Source organism: Globicephala melas, chromosome 21 (genome assembly GCF_963455315.2).
Source record: "Globicephala melas chromosome 21, mGloMel1.2, whole genome shotgun sequence".
NCBI classification, from domain to species: Eukaryota; Metazoa; Chordata; class Mammalia; order Artiodactyla; family Delphinidae; genus Globicephala; species Globicephala melas.
Genome location: NC_083334.1, coordinates 32,218,923 through 32,238,672, shown reverse-complemented (window position 1 = coordinate 32,238,672; position 19,750 = coordinate 32,218,923). Strand labels below are relative to the sequence as shown.

General features: G+C 51.3%; 1 protein-coding gene across 10 annotated transcripts in view; it reads left to right on the top strand.

The window, feature by feature from the left end:
* Positions 1 to 19,750, top strand: part of ANK1 (ankyrin 1) — a 211,294-nt gene that overhangs the window by 183,454 nt on the left and 8,090 nt on the right. For 5 of the 10 annotated variants that reach the window (XM_060291464.1, XM_060291463.1, XM_060291461.1 and 2 more), the window contains 2 exons: positions 12,073 to 12,631; positions 15,582 to 15,840. In XM_060291464.1, the coding sequence (XP_060147447.1) occupies positions 12,073 to 12,631; positions 15,582 to 15,840 (818 nt within the window). Of the gene's footprint in view, positions 1 to 825; positions 3,341 to 12,072; positions 12,632 to 15,581; positions 15,841 to 15,885; positions 19,410 to 19,750 lie in introns of those variants that run through there. The other 5 variants (XM_060291465.1, XM_060291467.1, XM_060291468.1 and 2 more) reach the window with 5 other exon arrangements.

Below are 19,750 nucleotides of genomic sequence, written 5' to 3'. Positions count from 1 at the left end.
CCATAAAATTACATGAGTATAAACAAGGCAGTTACAACAATCAAAAATCTGTCAAGAGGATAGAGCCCATGTCAAGTGTTCTTATCACAATAAAAAAACTGTTCAAAAGGGCAGTTACGGACCCAGGCGTTTATGAATGTCTCCGCTGGCCTCAGGATTCCAGTTGGGCCTGGAGACTCTCATCTAACGCCTGAGCAGAGTCCGACCCCCCGTGGGCCTGGGTCCTGTGCTCCGTGACCGTGGAAAGGCTGTGCAGTTGGTCAGCTCACTTGGCAAATATTTTCTGAACACCTGCCACATGCCAGGGGCTGTTCTAAGCGGGGCAGATAAGTCAGTTCTCAAACAGACAAAAAGAAAGAAAGAAAGAAAGAAAAGTCCCAAACTCTGCCTTCATGGAGCTTACCTTTTGTGTAGAGAGGCAAACAAAAATATAATATGTTAAGTGAATTGTATAACGCACTAGCAAGTAGATGCTGGGAAAAAACAGCCTCAAGCAAGGGGGATCAGAGTGCTGGGCTTGGGGAAGTAAATAGTGGGGTGGGAGTGGGTAGCATCTGAACAAAGGCTGGAGGGAGAGGAGGGAGAGAGCACCATACAAGCGTCCCGGGCAGTGGCCCTGAGCGCGCGTGCCTGGTGCATCCGCAGAACAGTGAGGGGCCAGAGGGGAGGAAGAAAGGGCAGGGGCAGCAGGAGGGCGGCTCTTCCAGGCCTTCCTGAGGACACTGGTTTTGCTGGGAGAGTGATGGAGAGCCGCTGGAGGTTTGGAGCAGAGGGGTCACAAGGTCTAACAAGTTTACAAGGGATCCTCCCCTGCTTTGGTTGCAGACGTCACACTCTGAATGCTTCTGTGCTTCCTGGCTGCTCTGTCGCCTGTCAGCCCTTCTGAACCCCCTCGTCCAGCAGGTGTCCCGGCAAACGCAGGCCGTGTGCCCTGTGTGCACGCTCCCCCAGGCCGGAGCAGACGCTCAGAAGCAGACGCCCGCTTGGTCCATCCTGCCTTTCTGGGCACCAGAGCTGGCTTCTGTGTATTTTTCCTGCCTTCTTTGCAGTCCCAGGAAGACCATCCCACATGTGGGTGCCCTTCTGGCCCGGAGAGAAGGAGCAGGAGGGATCAGAGGTGGAAGGACAGGGGGACAGCAGCCTCCTGCGCTTCCTCTGGCTTTCTGTCCTGGGCCGGCCCAGGCCTCTGCGCCGATGGCCACGGCGGCACCTTGCCTCCTCTGTGCTTTACCTCGTTCTCTGCTCGTCTCAGCCTCCCTGTGGGCACTCGAGGCAGGGACTGGTTGCTCTGTGGTGTCAGGAAGATAGGAACCTGAGGTCTCTTGTCCTGCCTTCCTGGCTCTTCTTGCTGTGTTTGCCTGGACTGGCCAGAGCAGAAGGGGCTTTAAGTCAAAAAGCAAGTTTGCTTCTCTTGCACAGGAGGGAACTACCCCAGGCCCTTGGAATAAACATGAAAAAAAATTGCCCGTGGAGCGAAAAAAAAGCATGTTCCTAAAAATAAAACAGATTTCTCATGTAAAAGGAAAAAATGGACATCTCACATCCTGTTTGGTCAACTCCATTTGGTGTGATGAGTTGGACACAATGTCTACTTAGAAATACAGTATGTCTCATTTCTACGGACTCTTAGTGAACACAGCTAGTGAAGTGCGGCTCCTGCCTGAGTTAGGGTTGTCTGTCCACCCTTGTCTGGTTTGCTGCTGACATCAAACTAGTGGGGGCAGCGTTAGGCCTAGGTTAACAGAGATCCAGTGTGACAGCCCAGATGAGGGGAGGCTGGGGGGCGGGCCACTGCTGGACGGCTCTGCTCCAAAGCTGTGTGTTTGGTTGCCTGTTACCTGATTTCCCCAAAAGGCAACCCCAGAGAGGAGAGCTCTAGACTGAGGGATGGGCTGGTGACCCAGGTATGGCAGGGCCACGTGAGACTGCCAGAGAGACAGGCACTTCTGGAGCTCAACCCAGGGGACTCAGCAAACCTTCCTGTGCTGTGGTCCACCCCAGACTGTGTGAGACGGCCCTCGCTGAGCATGGCCCCTATGAGCAGTAATCCCCACTCCACTGAGTATGGACACCTACAGCCCCAGATCCACGCTTCGGGGGTGAGAGTGGGGTCAGCGGGGTCTTCTGGAGACTGAGAGGGAGCAGGGGGCGTAGCCCCTAAACACTGCGACCAGGGGAGGGCCTCCAGGACAAAACACAAGGCAGAAAGAAGTCCTGGGGGAGGGTTGCACAAGTTCCCTTCATGGACACATTTTTGCTTGGGTGAAATTCCATTCACATGAACCCCAGGAAGTTTCAAGGTGGAAAAGTCACCAAGAATGAGCCTCGGGTGTTCTGTGACCAGCAGAGTTACCCTCTCCCAGCCTTTATGAAGTCTTACTGAGATTCCCAGGAGTGAACATGTTTATCCGGCCGTATCTGAGGGACTGTCTGTGATGCATCCACTTCTGGCCAAGATGAGGCAACAGGGACTGAATATACGCTCCTGCTTGAAAGCAAAAAATGGACAAATTATATGAAACAACGGTTTTCGAGACATTGGACATCAGGCAGCAAAGGACAGTGATCTATGAGACATGGAAAATAAGTGAGGTGAACCCTACAGTTGCCTAGATCACTGCCTCGAAAGAGTTTCTAAGTCATGGCAGAAGGAAGAGAAATCCAAGAAGACTCCCTGGTTCAGGAGAAGTCGCTGGGAGTCCAAGGAGACCAGGGCAGCTAGAGTTCCCTAGAGAGACAGCTGCACACAGAGAGAGCTCTGGAGACCTCCAGAAGGTTCCCCGCAAGTTTTGGTTGAATATTCATCATCTGTTCCCAATAGGCAGACTGATCGTTCACAGACACTGCATAGGGAGCACAGAATGGTCCTGTCTCGGAAATGGAGAGTGATTAGCCCTAGGTTGGTCAATGCTCCTACCTAATAAACCTTGAAAGCAAAACTCAAAAGGATCAAACTGTTTCCAAGGAACTCAACTACATAACAGAGCAAAGTTCAAGAATTGTTATAGGGATACAAAAATACCCAGCACCCAACTAGATAAAAGTCACAACATCCAATTAAAGATTACCAGACATACATACAAAGAGGCAGGGAAACACAACCCATAATAAGGAGAAAAGTCAATCAACTGAAACTGACGCAGATATTAGAATTAGCAGACAAGAATGGTAAAGCAGTTAATAACTATTTCAGATGTTTAAAAAGTGAAGTAGAGACTTGGAAGATTTTTTTTTTTTGACTGTGTTGGGTCTTCATTGCTGCGCATGGGCTTTCTCTAGTTGCAGCGAGCGGGGGCTACTCTTTGTTGCAGTGCGCAGGCTTCTCATTGTGGTGGCTTCTCTTGTTGTGGAGCACGGGGTCTAGGCTCGTGGGCTTCAGTAGTTGTGACACATGGGCTCAGTAATTGTGGCTCACGGGCTCTAGAGCACAGGCTCTGTAGTTGTGGCGCATGGGCTTAGTTGCTCCGTGGCATGTGGGATCTTCCCAGACCAGGGCTCGAACCCATGTCCCCTGCATTGGCAGGTGGATTCTTAACCACTGTGCCACCAGGGAAGCCCTGGAAGATATTTGTTAAAGACCCAAACCAATCTCCTAGAGATGAAACTATAAGGTATAGGATGAATGAAGTACACTGAATGGGATTAGACATTACAGAAGAAGGGAACTTGGCAACATAGCAATAGAAACTCCAAAATGAAACACAGGAAGAAAAAAAAAAAAGCATCAGTGAGCTGTGGGGAAATCAAGTGACCTAATATTTGTGAAGTTAGAGTTTCCAGCAGAGAAGGGGGCTGAAAATGTATTTGAAGAATTAATGGCCCAGAATTTTACAATTTGACAAAAACCGTAAATACACATATCCAAGAAGTTCAGTTAACTGCATGAAACATGGAAGCTACTATGCCAAGGCACATTTTAAACAAATTGGTCAGAACCTGTGACAGAGAAAGGTTAAAAGTAGCCAGAGGAAAAAAGCAAGACCTGTTATATACAAGGGGATAAAGATAAGGGTTACATAAGATTTCTCATAGGAACAATGGATGTAAGACAGTGGAACAATATCTTTAAAGTAGAACACATCTTGAAAGAAACACATCTCTAAAGTGATGTAGACTTCTATATCCAGCAAAATGACTTCCAAAAACGAAGGCAAATACAGACTTTTCCATACGCACAAAACCTGAAAATTCATCACCAGGAGGTGACTGCTACAAGAAAAGTTTAAAAACAAAATCCTTGAGGCCGAAGAGAAACGACAGCAAAAGAAATACAGCTCTACGCGAAGGAATGAACTGCCAAAATGCTCACCATAAGAACAAATACATAATTTTCTTGTTATTTAAATCTCTTTAAAAGATAACTGTTTAAACAAAAATAACAATATAATGTTGGGTTTCTAGCATGTGTAAAAGTAAAATATATTACCACAATGGTACAAAAGTCAAAAAATTTGAGAGAGGAGTATGGAAGTATATTATTGTAAGGTTCTTATACTATATGCCAAGCGTTATATGACATCACTTAAAAGTAGACTGTGATAGGGCTTCCCTGGTGGCGCAGTGGTTGGGAGTCCGCCTGCCAATGCAGGGGACACCGGTTCGTGCTCCGGTCCGGGAGGATCCCACATGCTGCGGAGCGGCTGTGCCCGTGAGCCATGGCCGCTGAGCCTGCGCGTCCAGAGCCTGTGCTCCGCAACGGGAGAGGCCGCAGCAGTGAGAGGCCCGCGTACCACAAAAAAAAAAAAAAAAAAAAAAAAAAAAAAGTAGACTGTGATAGTTTAAGGATGTATACTAAAAGTCCTAAAGTAACTACTAAAATCATCAAAGAATTATAGCTAATAAGCAATCAAAATAGATAAAGTGGAAAATTTCAATTAATCCAAAAGAGGAAAAAGAGAACAGATGGGACGAAAGTAGAAATTAGCAAATGAGAGGTTTAAACCTAACCATATTAATAATCTCATTAAATGTAAATGACCTAAGTAACCCACATTAAAAGGCAGAGATAGGGACTTCCCTGGTGGCACAGTGGTTAAGAATCCTCCTGCCAATGCAGGGGACACGGGTTCGATCTGTGGTCTGGGAAGATCCCACATGCCACGGAGCAACTGAGCCCATGAACCACAACTACTGAGCCCACGTGCCACAACTACTGAAGCCCGTGCACCTAGAGCCCACGCTCCGCAGCAAGAGAAGCCACCGCGATGAGAAGCCCGCGCAAAGCAACGAAGAGTAGCCCCCACTCACTGCAACTAGAGAAAGCCTGAGCACAGCAACGAAGACTCAAATGCAGCCAAAATTAATTAATTAATTAATTAAAGAAAAAAAGGCAGAGATAGACTGGATATAAAGGTAAATTTCAAATATATACTGCCTATAAGTAATGCCTTTCAAATATAAAAACACAAATTCCTTAAAAGTAAAAAGATGAGTAAATATAAACTGTGCTAACACTAATCAAAAGAAAACTGAAGTGGCTATATTAATATCAGACAAGTAGATTTCAGAACAAATAATATTACCAGGGATAAAGACAATAATTTCATAATAATAAGTAGTTCATCTAGAGGGCATCACAATCTTTAAATGTTTATGTACCAGTAATATAGCTATAAATACATGAAACAAAAACAGAAAAGCACAATGAGAAATAGACAAAACCACAGCTACAGTGGGAGACTTCAATACTCCATCTTGATAATTGATAGAGCAAGTAGAAAAATGAGTAACCATATAGAAGATTTGACAACACTGTCCTTCATCTTGACCTAATTGACATTAGGAATTGGAAAATGTAGAACATTCCACCCAATAACAACAGAATACACATTCTTTTCAATTGCCCCTAGAACAAACCAATATAGACCGTGTTATAGACTATAAAGTAAGTCTCAATAAATATGAAAGAATTCAAGTCATTCACTGACCACAGTGAAATTAAATTACAAGTCAATAACTGAAAGCTACATGAGAAATCTCAAACATATGGAAACTAAATCATACACTTCTAAATAACCCATGGGTCAAAGAAGAGAGCAAAAGGGAAATTAGTATTTTGAATCAAGATATCAAAATGTATGGTATGCCAGTAAAGCAGTATTAGGGAGAAATTCATAGCACTAAATGTCCACATTAAAAAAGAGAAAAGTTCTCAAGTCAGTGACCTCCGCTTTATAATATCTTAAGATATTTGAAAAAGAAGAGCAAATTAAACCCAAAGTAAACAGAAGGGAGATAATAAAGATCAGAGCGGAAATCAATGAAGTTGAAAACAGAAAACACTAGGGAAAATCCATAAAACCAAAGGCTGGTTCTTTGAAATGATCAATAAATTGATAAGAATCCAGCCAGACTGAGAGAGGCAACATCACTAAAGACTGAAGAAAACTATAATTCGAAGAGATACATGCACCCCAATGTTCACTGCAGCACTATTCACAATAGCCAGGACATGGAAGCAACCTAAGTGTCCATCAACAGACGAATGGATAAGGAAGATGTGGTACATATATACAATGGAATATTACTCAGCCATAAAAAATGAAATAATGCCATTTGCAGCAACATGGATGGACCTAGAGATTATCATACAAAGTGAAGTGAGTCAGAAAGAGAAAGACAGGGGGCTTCTTTGGTGGCACATTGGTTAAGAATCCACCTGCTAATGCAGAGGACACGCGTTCGAGCCCTGGTCCGGGAAGATCCCACACGCCGTGGAGCAACGAAGCCCATGCACCACAACTACTGAGCCTGTGCTCTAGAGCCCGTGAGCCACAACTACTGAGCCTGCATGCCACAACTACTGAAGCCCACGCACCTAGAGCCCGTGCTCTGCAACAAGAGAAGCCACTGCAATGAGAAGCCCGCGCACGGCAACGGAGAGTAGCTCCCGCTCACCGCAACTAGAGAAAGCCCGCACACAGCAACGAAGACCCAATGCAGCCAATAAATAAATAAATAAATTTATTTAAAAAAAGAGAAAGACAAATACCATATGATACAACTTATATGTGGAATCTAATATGACACAAATGAACGTATCTATGAAACAGAAACAGATTCACAGACATAGAGAACAGACTTGTGGTTGCCAAGGGGGAGGGAGGGTGGGGGAAGGGTGGATGGGAGGCTGGGATTAGTAGATGCAAACTATTATGTATAGAATGGATAAACAACAAGGTCCTACTGTATAGCACAGGGAACTATATTCAATATCCTGTGATAAACCATGATAGAAAAAAACTATGAAAAAGAATGTATATTTATGTATAACTGAATCGCTTTGCTGTACAGTAGAAATTAACACAACATTGTAAATCAACTATACTTCAATAAAATAAATTTTAAAAAAACCCAATATTCCCACCAAGAAAACTCCAAGCCTAGAGGACTTAAGTGGTGAATGCTACCAGACATTTAAGGAAGAAATAACTCGTTAAGAAAATTGTAAAGGACATAATGCTTCCCAACTCATTCTATGAGGCCAGCATTACATTTTTGGTGAAAAAAAAGAAAGCCATTACAGGAAAACTACAGACCAATATCCTTCATGAACATTCATGCAAAAATCTCTAAACTAAATTTTAGCAAATCAAATCCAACACTATATAAAAGTGCATCATGACCAAGTGGGGTTTATCCAAGGAATGCAAAATGGTTGAATATTCTAAAATAAATCAGTATCTGGTTCTGCATGTAAGGAGCTTGGATGTCACCACTCCATGCTAACAACAAGTAAAAAGCTACACGGTTTGAAAAATCAGTAACTCTTCTAGGGTCTGTAAGAGAAGTGAGGACTTAGGGCAAATCGCTGTCCCCCAAATTGGAGAGTCTGATAGCAGAGCCCTAAAAGGGCACCTACAAAAAACCTGAAGCTAGCATTACACTTAATGGTGAAAGACCGAGTGCTTTCCCTCTAAGTGCAGTAACAAGCCAATGATGTCTGCTCCCCTGGCTTCTGTTCAACCTTGTCCTAAAGGTGCTGCCGGTACAATAAGGCAAGTAAGAGAAATAAAAGGCAGCCAGATTGGAGAGGAAGAAGTAAACTGTCTTTGTTCACAGACAACATGATATATATAAAAATCCAATGGAATCTAAAAAATGAGTTTGGTAAGGTTGCAGGATACAATTTCAGTATATTAAAAAAATCAATTGAATTCTATATACTAGGAATGAACAAGTAGAAATTGAAATTGAAAAAAGAATACCCTTTAAGATAGCACTGAAAAAAATTGAAACACTTGGAGCTGAATCTGATAAAAGATGTGAAAGACACACATTGAAAACTACAAAACGTTGCCCAGAGAAATTTTAAAAGACCTAAATAAATGTAGAGATACACCGGTGTTCATGGGTCAGAAGACTCGATACTTTGTCAGTTCTCCCTGAAACAATCTATATATTTGATGCAACCCCAGTCAAAATCCCAGTAGGCTTTTCTGTGGAAAGTGACAAAGTGTTTCTAAAATTCATATGGAAAAGACCTAGAACATCCAAAACAGCTTTGAAAAAGAACAAAGTTGGAGGACTTACACTGACTTCAAAATTTATTACAAAGCTACAGTGATCAATACGGTGTGGTATTGCCATAAAGACAGATAAGTCAATGGAACACAATAGAATCCAAAAATAATAAAACTACACATATAGGAAAAACTGATCTTCAGCAAAGGTGCAAAGGCAATTCAGTGGATAATCTTTACAATATGTGTGCTGGAACACTTGGATATTCATATGCAGAAATGAACTGGGATTCACACCTTACATCACATACAAAAATTACCACAAAATGGATCATAGATTAAATGTAAAACCTGTGACTATAAAAATTCTTGGTTAAACATAAGAGAAAACCTTAGAGATCTTGGATAAGGCAAATATTTCTTAGGTGCAACACCAGAAGTACAATCCATAAAAGAACAAATGGAAGTTGGACTTCATCAAAATTTAAAACTTCTGCACTTTAAAATGCACTGTTTAAAAAAATGAAGAAGAAAAAGAAGCTACTGATTGGGAGAAAGTATTGGCTAATAATCATCTGATATAGGACTTGTATCCACAATACATAAAGAACTCTCAAAACTCAATAATAAGAAAACAACCCAAGTTTTAGAGTGAGCAAAAGACTTGAACTTAACCCAGAAGATAGACAAATAGCAAATAAGAACACAAAAAGATGCTCAGCATCATTAGTCATCAGAGAAATACAAATTAAAACTATAAGTAGATACGCTACACATCTATAAGAAGAGCTAGAACAAAAAACGAAAAAAACGAAAAACATACCAAGTGTTGAGGATGTGGAGGAACTGGGGGCCCATGCGCTGCTCGTGGGGATGTAAATGGGACAATCACTTTGGAAAAACTTTGGTTGTTTCTTAAAAAGTTAAACATATACCTACAGTGTGATCTAGACATTCAGCAATAACAATGGATGAATTATCAATACATGCAACAACATGGATGAAATTAGGCTGAGTGAAAAAAAAACAGACAAAAACGATTCCACACTGTATAGTTCCATTTATATACAATTCTGGCAAATGCAGCTCCTGTATAGTGACATGCAGATTAGTGGTTACCTGGGAGTCGGGTGGCAGAATGAAGGAGTACAAAGGATCCTGAGGAAACCTCTCAGGGATGATGAATGGCCCTTCTCTTCACGGTGGTGATGGTTTCATGGGTGTTTCCCTGTATCAGAAATGATCAGATTATCTACTTTAAATATGTGGATTTATTGTATGCCAACTATACCTCCTTGAAGCTATCTTTAAAATATATTAATGGCAAAATCTAGTGAAAGGACCACTCTCACTGTGTTCCTTAAGCAAGTTGCTCAATCTCTAGTTTCCTAATCTATAAAGTAGGAATAATGTTGTCGTGACAATTAAAAATAACATGTTGGATATATTTCATATGAAAGAGAGCTCAATTAGTAATGGTAATAATAGAATAATGCTTTCAAGAAGAAAAAAAATTATGTGATTCTTAAATGCTCTGCTCGCAGATATCTGGAGAGATTTCTGTAGAGGGTTGGAAGGCCATTTGCCCTGGTTTCCCAGTTAGGTCACAGTTTCACGTGCAGTGACTTGGTGTTACTGTCGTGGGAAGATCTGACCCACCCATTTCCCCCACCACCCTCCTCTCTTTGTCCCTCCTAGTTTGGCCAGAGCTGGAGGGGTCCCTTGGTCCCTGTCACTGCACAGCCCTACCCCCAGCCAGCCCCCCCGCCATGGTCTGTTTCTCGTTCTCCTAATTTTGGAATCTGGAACCACGTAGACTTGTAGAGATCAGTCAGGGGGAAAACTCTCCGGAAAGATTACAAGGCAGAATGAATGTCAAGCACGTGGCCTGGTTGCCGGCACCTTGAACACCTGTAATCGTTGGCAATTTCGGTTTCACTGCATATGGGCTAGGTCATCGGTTCTGGCTCCTGTGTCCCCCTCACATCTGAAAGCTCTGCAGTGGGACAGCATAGACAGGTTCCCTGTTCTTGGAGTTGACAGTCATGCGAACCAGGACAGGCTCAAAGATGGGGGAATACAAGGTGAGCTGGAGTCGTTGGGAGAACGTTGTGAAAGAAAGAGGACAAAGAGAACCTGTCGTGTGTGTGTGTGTGTGTCTGTGTGTGTTTATAATCCCCAACCCTTTAGCATGTATGGTGCCTGGCGTGGAAGCAGACCTCATTTCATATTTTCTGGTTGAAGAAGTGAGTGAAGGAGGACAGCTGAGTTCTATCAGAAGCAGAGAAGCTGGAGGACAGGAGCTGAGGCTCAGTTGGGAGTGACGAGGGCCCGTCTGGCCAGGAGAGAGGTTAAGCCAGATGCAGGGGTGGGGAGCGGTGAGGGTTGAATGGCAGGATGAAGATTGCAGACACTGGGTTAGGGGCCTCTTGGGACGTGGCAGGAAGGTCCCTGGAGACCCTGCAGGGGCAGCCCCACCCATGCCCAGGGTCCCCTTCGGCTCTGCTGGATCTTCAGAGGTTGTGAGCACACACCTGCTCCCGGGTCCCCAGACAGGCTGGGCCAAGTGGAGAATCTTGCCTTCTAGGCCCCCCTCAGACTGGCACCTGCTCCGAAGGGGAGGCAGAGGCCCTCTTCCCCTGCTGCAGGGACCGCCCCCCTCCCCAAGCTGGAGGAGAGCAGAGGCCCCACCCAAGGGAACCCCGTCCAGGACACGCACACTGATCCCACACTTAAACCTGCTGCCCCCTCAGCATCCTGGTCTGCACACCAGACCCAACCGGGAGACGATCACCGACTCGTGTCCGAGCCCGTCCCCAGGGAACAGGCTTGGGAACAGGCTTTGCTGACCACAGGGCTGCACGGTAGGGGCCTGGGCCCGCCGGCTCCCTTCCCCTGGGTCACAGCTGACCTGGCGGGATCGGCAGGCAGAGTTCTGAGGAAACAGCATTGTGCCCGGGACCTCGTGCGCCCTGAGGACACGCCCTCGTGCCACTTTGGCTCATTTACAGTTCTGGGAACACATACACTGCTTGCGGCTAAGCGACTTCATCCCAAACCGAGCGGTTTCCCGTTTGACCGCTGCACCGAGGTCTGTGGATACTCGGTGTGCTCGCCAGCCCCGCCAGGGCTCGGTCAGCGACCCTGGCTCTGGGGCTGCCCCCTCCCTTGGAGGTGCATTCCTAACAGAGCCCCCAAGGGCTGTGCCCAAGGGACGCTGGTGCAAAGAGACAGCAGCCCTGCCTTCCGCGCGGCCACTGAGCAGTGGGGCTTTCACCTGATTGCGGACGGCTCGAGCCCCAGCCTCTGGATCAAGACGTCTTGATCCCCGCTCTGGACTGGAAGAGAAAGCATTCCAACCTCTTCTCTTTGCGTCCAGCAAAGGAGCCCCCTCCCCGCCCTCACCCCTGGCTGCCCCCTCTTCCTCAGCCCCCAGAGCCTTGTTCTCTTGCCCGGGTGCCTGGGCAGAAGCCACAAGGCTTGGGGAGGCCCGCACCGCCGGAATGCGCATGCGCCTCAGTGGCCGTGCCTGTGCGCGCGTGACCGGCACGTGAGCGCGCGTGATGGAAGGTCACAGCTGGAGCATGTCGCCCTCTGTCTGCCCATCCAGGTTACTCCTCGCTGCAGGACGAGCTGCTGTCCCCCGCCTCCCTGCACTACGCGCTCCCCTCTCCGCTGCGCGCAGACCAGTACTGGAACGAGGTGGCCGTCCTAGACGCCATCCCCTTGGCGGGCACGGAGCATGACGCCATGCTGGAGATGTCTGACATGCAGGTGTGGTCCGCGGGCCTCACGCCCTCGTTGGTCACTGCTGAGGACTCCTCTCTGGAGTGCAGCAAGGCCGAGGACTCGGACGCCACCGGCCACGAGTGGAAGCTGGAGGGGGCGCTCTCCGAGGGACCCCAGGGCCCCATGCTGGGCTCTCTGGACCTCGTGGAGGACGACACAGTGGATTCAGATGCCGCAAATGGCCTTATCGATTTGCTTGACCAGGAGGAAGGTCAGAGGTCAGAAGAGAAGCTGCCAGGTCATGAGAGGCAGGAGGACTCGACAGGTGCAGGGCAGGGCTCAGGGAATGAAGTGTCTCTTGTTTCAGGCCAGCAGAGGGTACAAGCCCACATCACAGAATCCCACACCGTGAGTCGGGTGATGGACTCCAGCCAGGACAGGTAAGGGCTGGGCCGCCGTGCGGGATGCCTTTCACCGTCCTGGGCTTCTGGCAGCGAGTACGGAGGGAACTCGGGCGCCGCTGTCCCCCGATGCTGTGTTCTAAACACACTGGCGCAAATAAGTTCAGTAAGGCGCCAGCTCGCCTCTGAAGCCGCCCAGCCCGCGCTCAGGCCTCTGTCTTGTGAGAGTGGAGCTGTGTCTGCAAAGGCCAGTCCCTCCCCCAGAACCACCCCCCACCCCACCCCCCTCGCCAGCCCCATCTTTTGGCCAGCAGGAGAGAGGCTGAGGGTGTTGGGAGAAGGGAGAGCATCCCTGGGAGAGAGATTGTAAGGCTGGGAGAAGCCACGTCCCTGAAGTACAGCTGAGCTGGGTGCTCTGGGCCCCCGTCGCTGTTGTGTGTTGATTGCTGAAATCAAACCGTATTTGGAAACCTAGAAGCACCAGGGCCCAGGGAAGCTATGTGTGCCGTCACACAGCCTGCGTGTGACAGAGCTGATAAGGCTGCCCTTTCTACTTACACCCTTTTGAAGGAGTGAGGCCAGCGGGCTTATCAGGGGCAGGACAGAGCTTCAGCTGTTGAAGATGGTTATTCTCCTGGGTAGCTCCTTACCACCCTTCCTGCGATGAGAAGGCCTGTGATGACAGGTCCAGCAGCAGGATGCCCGTTGGCAGTGCAGGCAGATGGCCTGATGCCCCTCTGAGACACAGAATCCCCAGGCCACGTGCATGCAGTGGACATCCGCCACACTCCAGCACTGGGCTGAGAGCAGAGTGGGGCTTGGAGCGAGAGAGACAGACAGTGACAGGTATCGCCTTGGCCTCCGGGGCTGGCACAGGAAGGGAGGGGCAAAGGCCCTTTCCTCTGTGTCGCTTTGCTGCCTGAATTTTCCTAAAGCAAGGAGATAGTTCCTGTGCTCCCAGAAGGCTGTGGCCACCCAGGGAGCTCAGATCCAGCCAGGCCGTGGGAAATCTATTCTCCTTTCCTCTTCCCACTCGCATCCTCCTCCCAGAAGCCCGGGCAGACGGCCCTTCCCCAGGCTCCACTCGGTGTGGCCCGCATCCCCCAGCAGGAGGGAAAACGAAGTTGCTTAGGAGACAAGACAGCAAGGATTCATTTAGTGTCCCAAACGAATCCTTCGACGCTTCGGGAAAATCGGGCACACTGAGCCGTGAGGATTCAAGTGAAATCCCACCTTCCAACCGCTGGCGATGGCCGTTCACTCAACAAGCACTGATTGGATGTTCCCGTGTGCCGCCCACTGCACCGCTGTGACAGCAGGGTCCCTAGACAGGGACCAGAGGCCTGGGGGCCGGGCCTCAGAACGTTACAGGATGGCTCTGTGACCTGGGTCAGCTCTCCCATGGGGACAGATGAATTTCATTCACTCACTCAACAGTGTGTATTGAATGCCTACTGTGCGCCAGGCCCCTGTGTGAAGTGCCTCGGAGCACGGCTGTGGCATTGAGCAAAGCAGATAGTCTCTACGTGCAAGACGTTTATGTTCTAGTGGGGAGACTGACGATATAAACAGATAAAGTAAATGGAATTAAAAGTAATTAAAAGAGAGATGCTAATTAATGCTAAGTGCTAAACAGAAGAATAAAGCAGGGAAGGGGGTGGTTGAAATCATGGACGGGGCGGGCAGGGACACCTGAGGGTGACTCGCGGGAAAGACATAAAGGAATTCAGGTGATGAACGACGTGAACGCCTGAGCGGAGCCAGCAGAAGGCCCAGCCAGGGCAGAGGCCTCGGAGCAGCGTGCGGCCCGCACAGTCGAGGGGCAGCGAGAAGGTGCCTGTGCCTAGAGCAGGGTGATCACGGGAGGTGAGGTCAGGGAAGTGATGGGGCCGGACATGTCAGGCCTCGGGGTCCTGGAGAGACTGGCATTTCCTGGGTGGGATGGAGAACCATTGGAGGGTTTTGAGCAGAGGAGCGAGGTGATCTGGCCACGGCCGGCCACAGCCAAGGGTAGAGGCAGGAAGATGAGCTGGAAGCAGGAGTCGATGGTGACGTGGACCGAGATGGTGGCTGTTTGGTGGCCAGGAGTGGTCGTGTTCAGGGTGTGTTTTTGAAAGTTGAACCAAAAGGGTTTCCTGGCAAATAAGATATAGAGTGTGAGAGAAAGAAGGACGTCCAAGACGACACGGGTGTCCTTGGCCTGACACCTGGAGGGACGAGGTTGCCATCTACTGCAGTGGGAGGGTGGCTGGAACATGTCCGGGGAGAAGACCCTAAGTGTGAACTTGGCTGGGCTGCCCATGCGATGCCCATCAGAAACCCCAAGGACAGACGTCAAGGAGGCAGTTGGACACGCACACCTGCAGTTCAAGGAAGAGATGCTGGGGACCCACATCTGGGGTTAAGGCCACGGGTTGAATGAGCTTGCGGAGCACATGGGCGTAGACAGAGAAGAACTGAGTCTGGGGCCTTCCAGGGTCAGAAGCCAGGGAAATTAGGAGGATCCCGCAAAGGATGCTGAGAAGGAACAGCCAGAGAGGGAGGGAAAAACAGGCACATGTGTCCCGGAGGCTGTGGAAGAGCCTGCGTCAAGGGGGAGGGGTGATCATTTTGCCAGCTGAGCCCAGGCGTGAGGACCGTGCGGTGGGAGTGACCTGAGGGGCTGGAGGGTGGTGGGTGGGATGACGGGTGTGGGGACCCCGATGACGGGACCGTGAGCCACGTGCCTCGGGAGGCCAGAGCGTGGAGCCATCCATTCACAGGGTGGGGCCCAGCGCCACCGGTGTCCGTGGGCCTCTCCACCAGGACAGCAAGGATGGCCCACGCGGGCCTCTGGACAGGGCAGTCGCTGTGCGATAGCTCATGCTCTCCCGACCTCCAGTAGGCGGTACAGGATCCGTCCTGGATGGGCCAGGGCTCTGGAGGGGGAGGGTCTCTGAGAGCGGAGACTGGGGGTGACTGGTGTCCTCGGTCTCTTCCTGGGCCCCAGACTGCAGGACTGGGATGCAGAAGGCTCCATCGTCTCCTATCTGCAAGAGGCCACACAAGGCTCCTGGGGGGAGGAGACCCTGCAAGGCCCACACTCGTTCCAGAGAACCGTCAGCAGGTCTTGGGAGCACGAAGAGGTCCTGGGCTCTGCACCGGAGCGCGCACACACGGAGCAGCCCGAGGCCGGCAGGGACCGGATACCACAGGGCCCCAGCGAGTGGATGCAGGAGGCTGTCAGCACCTTCTCCCACCACGTACAGGTGAGAGCCCGCGGGGAGCCGCCACTGATGCTCCAGCCAGAGGGCCAGGCCTGGGGCAGCTGCTCACTTGCTCAGGCCCCTAGCCGGGCGTGTTTTCCAGCTTTAAAAATCGTGGCAGTGGCTTATCTTTTTCTCTTTCCACGTGTCTGCCTCCTTGATCCCTGAGAGGGAGGGGAGAGGCTCACCTTGATGAGACTTCCAGGCACCTCCCCTCCACTGCCCTCCAGATGCCCAGGGTCATAGAGTCAGAGGTTGGCTTTGCAGGGCCGTTGCCAAAGCTGTAGTTTTTTGTTTTTTGGGTTTTTTTCTGCGGTACGCGGGCCTCTCACTGTTGTGGCCCCTCCCGTTGCGGAGCACAGGCTCCGGACGCACAGGCTCAGCGGCCATGGCTCACGGGCCCAGCCGCTCCGCGGCATGTGGGATCTTCCCAGACCGGGGCACGAACCCGCATCCCCTGCATCGGGAGGCGGACTCTCAACCACTGCGCCACCAGGGAAGCCCCAAAGCCCTAGTTTTGTTTGCTTTCTTTTTCCCTCGTGGTTTAGGAAGAAGGGCTTAGCACCAGAGACCTGGAGGCCAGGCTAACTCGGGTCCCACCGTGTCTGTAGGGGCGAGGACCAGCCACTGTCCCGCCCCGGGTGCCCTTGTGTAAACGAGGTAGAGAAAGGATTGTCGCCAGGGTTCACTGGGGACTCCTTGCCCGTGCGGGTGGGCTCCCTGGGTGGAACAGACTGGGACCGAGGGCGCGATCCCGGCACAGGCTCCAGCTGCCTGCACCCTCCGCCCTCCTGGCCTCCCTTCAGTCCTCCCTACTTATTTATTTTATTTATTTGCTTTTATCTTCACTCCCCATTCCCATAGACATCATTTTAATGTGGTTTTGGAAACAGTTTTATTACGAAAGATTGCAAATAGATACCAAACCAGACAGAACAGTCTGTCACCTTTGCGCGCACGCAGTGCCCAGGCGCTGCCACTGCCTGCTGGCGGCCCTCTGGTTTCATCACCCCACCCTCACCCCCGAGGGGTCCCCCCACGTTATCTTAACGTTAATCCCAGACATCTTACGAACGTGTCTTTTTAATTCGTGCGTTTTTATAAAGTTCGCGTCGCTGCTCTGTGCACGTGTGGTTTTAACGCGTACGTAACAATGTGCTCCGCCCTCCCTGGCTTCTTCTCTTCGGTCAGCATCGGTTCCTCACCCTCCCTCCCCTCCACTGCCCTCTCCTCCCCTCCCCTCGCTCCTGTCCAAGCCCGAGCCTCGAAGGCATCTCTGAGGACCCCAGGACCAGGCGGGCTCCACAATGACCTGGGCTGCTGGCTGCCACGCGCTGCCAGGAATTAAACAGGGTGGTACTTAGAAGGCGTCCCTGCCGAGTCTGCACCACCGACGGCTGGGCGGCTGCACCCATTTTTTAACCCCAGGTCACCCCGTGCGTTCTTGGCCGAGGGGCTGTTCCACGGGACCCTCTGCTGCCTCTCCCGGTAGTGAGCGCTTGTCCCATAGCACAGATGGCCCCGCTCCGGGTCTGTGCCCCCGACCCCCGCCCGGAGTCCCGGGGAAGGAGCGTCTCTGCGGTTGGCTTTGGTGAGGGGAGGCCTGGAGAGGAAGCAGGACCACCCCAGGGGACTGCGAGAGAAACCCTCTAGGTCATTTGGCCCAACTGCCTCATTTACAAATGGGGAAACTGAGGCCCAGGAGAGTCTGGGACCTCCTGACCCCCAGTCCCAGTGAGCCAGCACCTCCCTGCCTAAGGCGGATGGGAGGGTAGGTGAGCTGTTTCCTAATCACCTGCCAGGGCTCCAGGGATGATAACGAGCCCTGTTTACGGTGACGGTTTGCAGAGCACCTGTTTGCTAGGATTTCCAGTGAGTCTCAAAAAACACGGGGTCGGGGAGTGGGGTATAACTGGGGGCCTGAACCTGCAAGGCAGCCAGTCCCTCTCTGCGGCCCCGGCGGGCAGCATCTGACCTTGAACTCCTAGGCTGGGCGCAGACCCAGGGCTCTCATGCCCCCTTGCACGTGTGGCTTCTGTGTCCCAGGTGCTCTCTTGTGGAGATGAGGCAGGATTGTGCCGGGGTCGGAGCTGGAAATCTGATCCTCATTGCCTTACTCTTTCACGTAGCAAGTTATCAATCTCTCTGTGCCTCTGTTTCCTTTGTGTGAGATGGGAAAATCAGAGACGCGATGGGGGGTGCTGCAGGCGTAACGGTTAGTGTGTGAAACGCACACAGAGCCCCTCCTGGGCAACGGGCTGCGTGGGGTGTTTGCTGTCACCACCCCTAGCGGTGGGCTCACAAACCGTGCGACCCCCCGGCACTCTCAGAACGGGAAGAGAGCTCCTGAACCCGCCCCTGTTTGACCGCCGGGGAAACCGAGGCCCAGAGAAGGCGCCCCGCTTCCCTGAGCCCCTCAGCGGGAAGCTGCAGGGTCAGTGTGCCGGGTCCAGTTCCTGGTTCTTTCTGCCACACCGGCTGCAGGCCAGAGAGGAACGGCCTGATCCCAGGAGGGGAATTCCTTTCAGCCGCAGCTGCTGGGCTGCATTAGGGAGTCAGCTCTGCAAAGCTGAGTTTAATGCGCATGGTTCCTGCCCTGGTGTTGACAGCCCAGCCTGGGAAGAGCCTTTAAGGACAGGCCTTAAATAGACACACCAGTGACACGCTCGCATTTGGGGTTGCTGTGCCGTGTAAGCAGGGACCGAGGCCAGAGGGGCTGATGGAGTTGCACGGGCTCCCAGGCCCCTCCCTGGACGCCTGCACTCCCAGAGCTGGGCCTGAGCAAATCACTCACCAGGGGCTATTTTTGAAACAAACCCTGCACCCTCCAGGGTGTTAGCCGGCCCCATCCCATGAGCGAGCGGGGTGACATCATTCTGATCATGGCAGTAGCAGCCCAGGGACACACACAAGTAGCCACGTTCTGGAGACATCTTATTTTCCCAAGTCCGAATGGGACAGTTTTCCTGGGCAGAGCTGCCTCTAGCTGTCACGGGGCCACCGGCTCTCAGGGCTGGTGTCGCACACGGTGACTTTAACACGCGCCTCCTGCGCCCAGGACATGCACACCTGCCTGCTTCCTTCTAGCCCTGCCGGACAGCCCGGCAGCTGGCTTGGGAGCTAAAATTACTGGAGCCTGACGTCACCCGGGCCGAGGGCAGAGCTGGGCTCTCAGCAGGAGGGCACTCTGGCGGCAGTTCCACTAGGGGCCCTGCCGCCTCCCTCGCGTGGAGAAAATGGAGGGTGTCCCAGGGGGCCTCCAGAGTCCCAGAGGAGAATGAGAGGCTGGCCCCCCGCCTGGTGGCCCCCTGGCTGTGCAGGCCCCGGAGGGCCAGACTGGTGAGGAGGTGACGATGTGGACCTTCATCACCCAGCTGCTGGTCACCCTGGTGCTGCTGGGCTTCTTTCTGGTCAGCTGCCAGAACGTGATGCACATCGTCCGGGGCTCCCTGTGCTTTGTGCTGAAGCACATCCACCAGGAGCTGGACAAGGAGCTGGGGGAGAGCGAGGGCCTGAGCGACGACGAGGAGACCATCTCCACCAGGGTGGTCCGGCGCCGGGTCCTCCTGAAGGTAACCCAGGCGGGGGCAGCGCCGGGATGTGCGGGACGCTGGTGAGGACGCCTGCTGGAAGAGGCCGGGCGGGCCTCGGGTGGAACGTGCAGGGCCGCAGCTGGGCGGCACTCCCTGCCCGGCCCACCCCCGACTCCCCGGCGCGGCAGAGGAAGCTCGGCTCCGGGACTTAGGAAGCCGGCCCCCTCCTGCTTCTGTCCCCAGCCAGCCCAGTGAGGCAGCAAGTCACCCTCTGGGCAAAGGCGTCTGGGGCAGGGGGTTGTTTCCTGTCAAGTGCCGTTGGAGTAGAAATCGGGGGCCTCCCTCCGTCTCCATAAATCCCGCATAATCGCCCCTGTTTT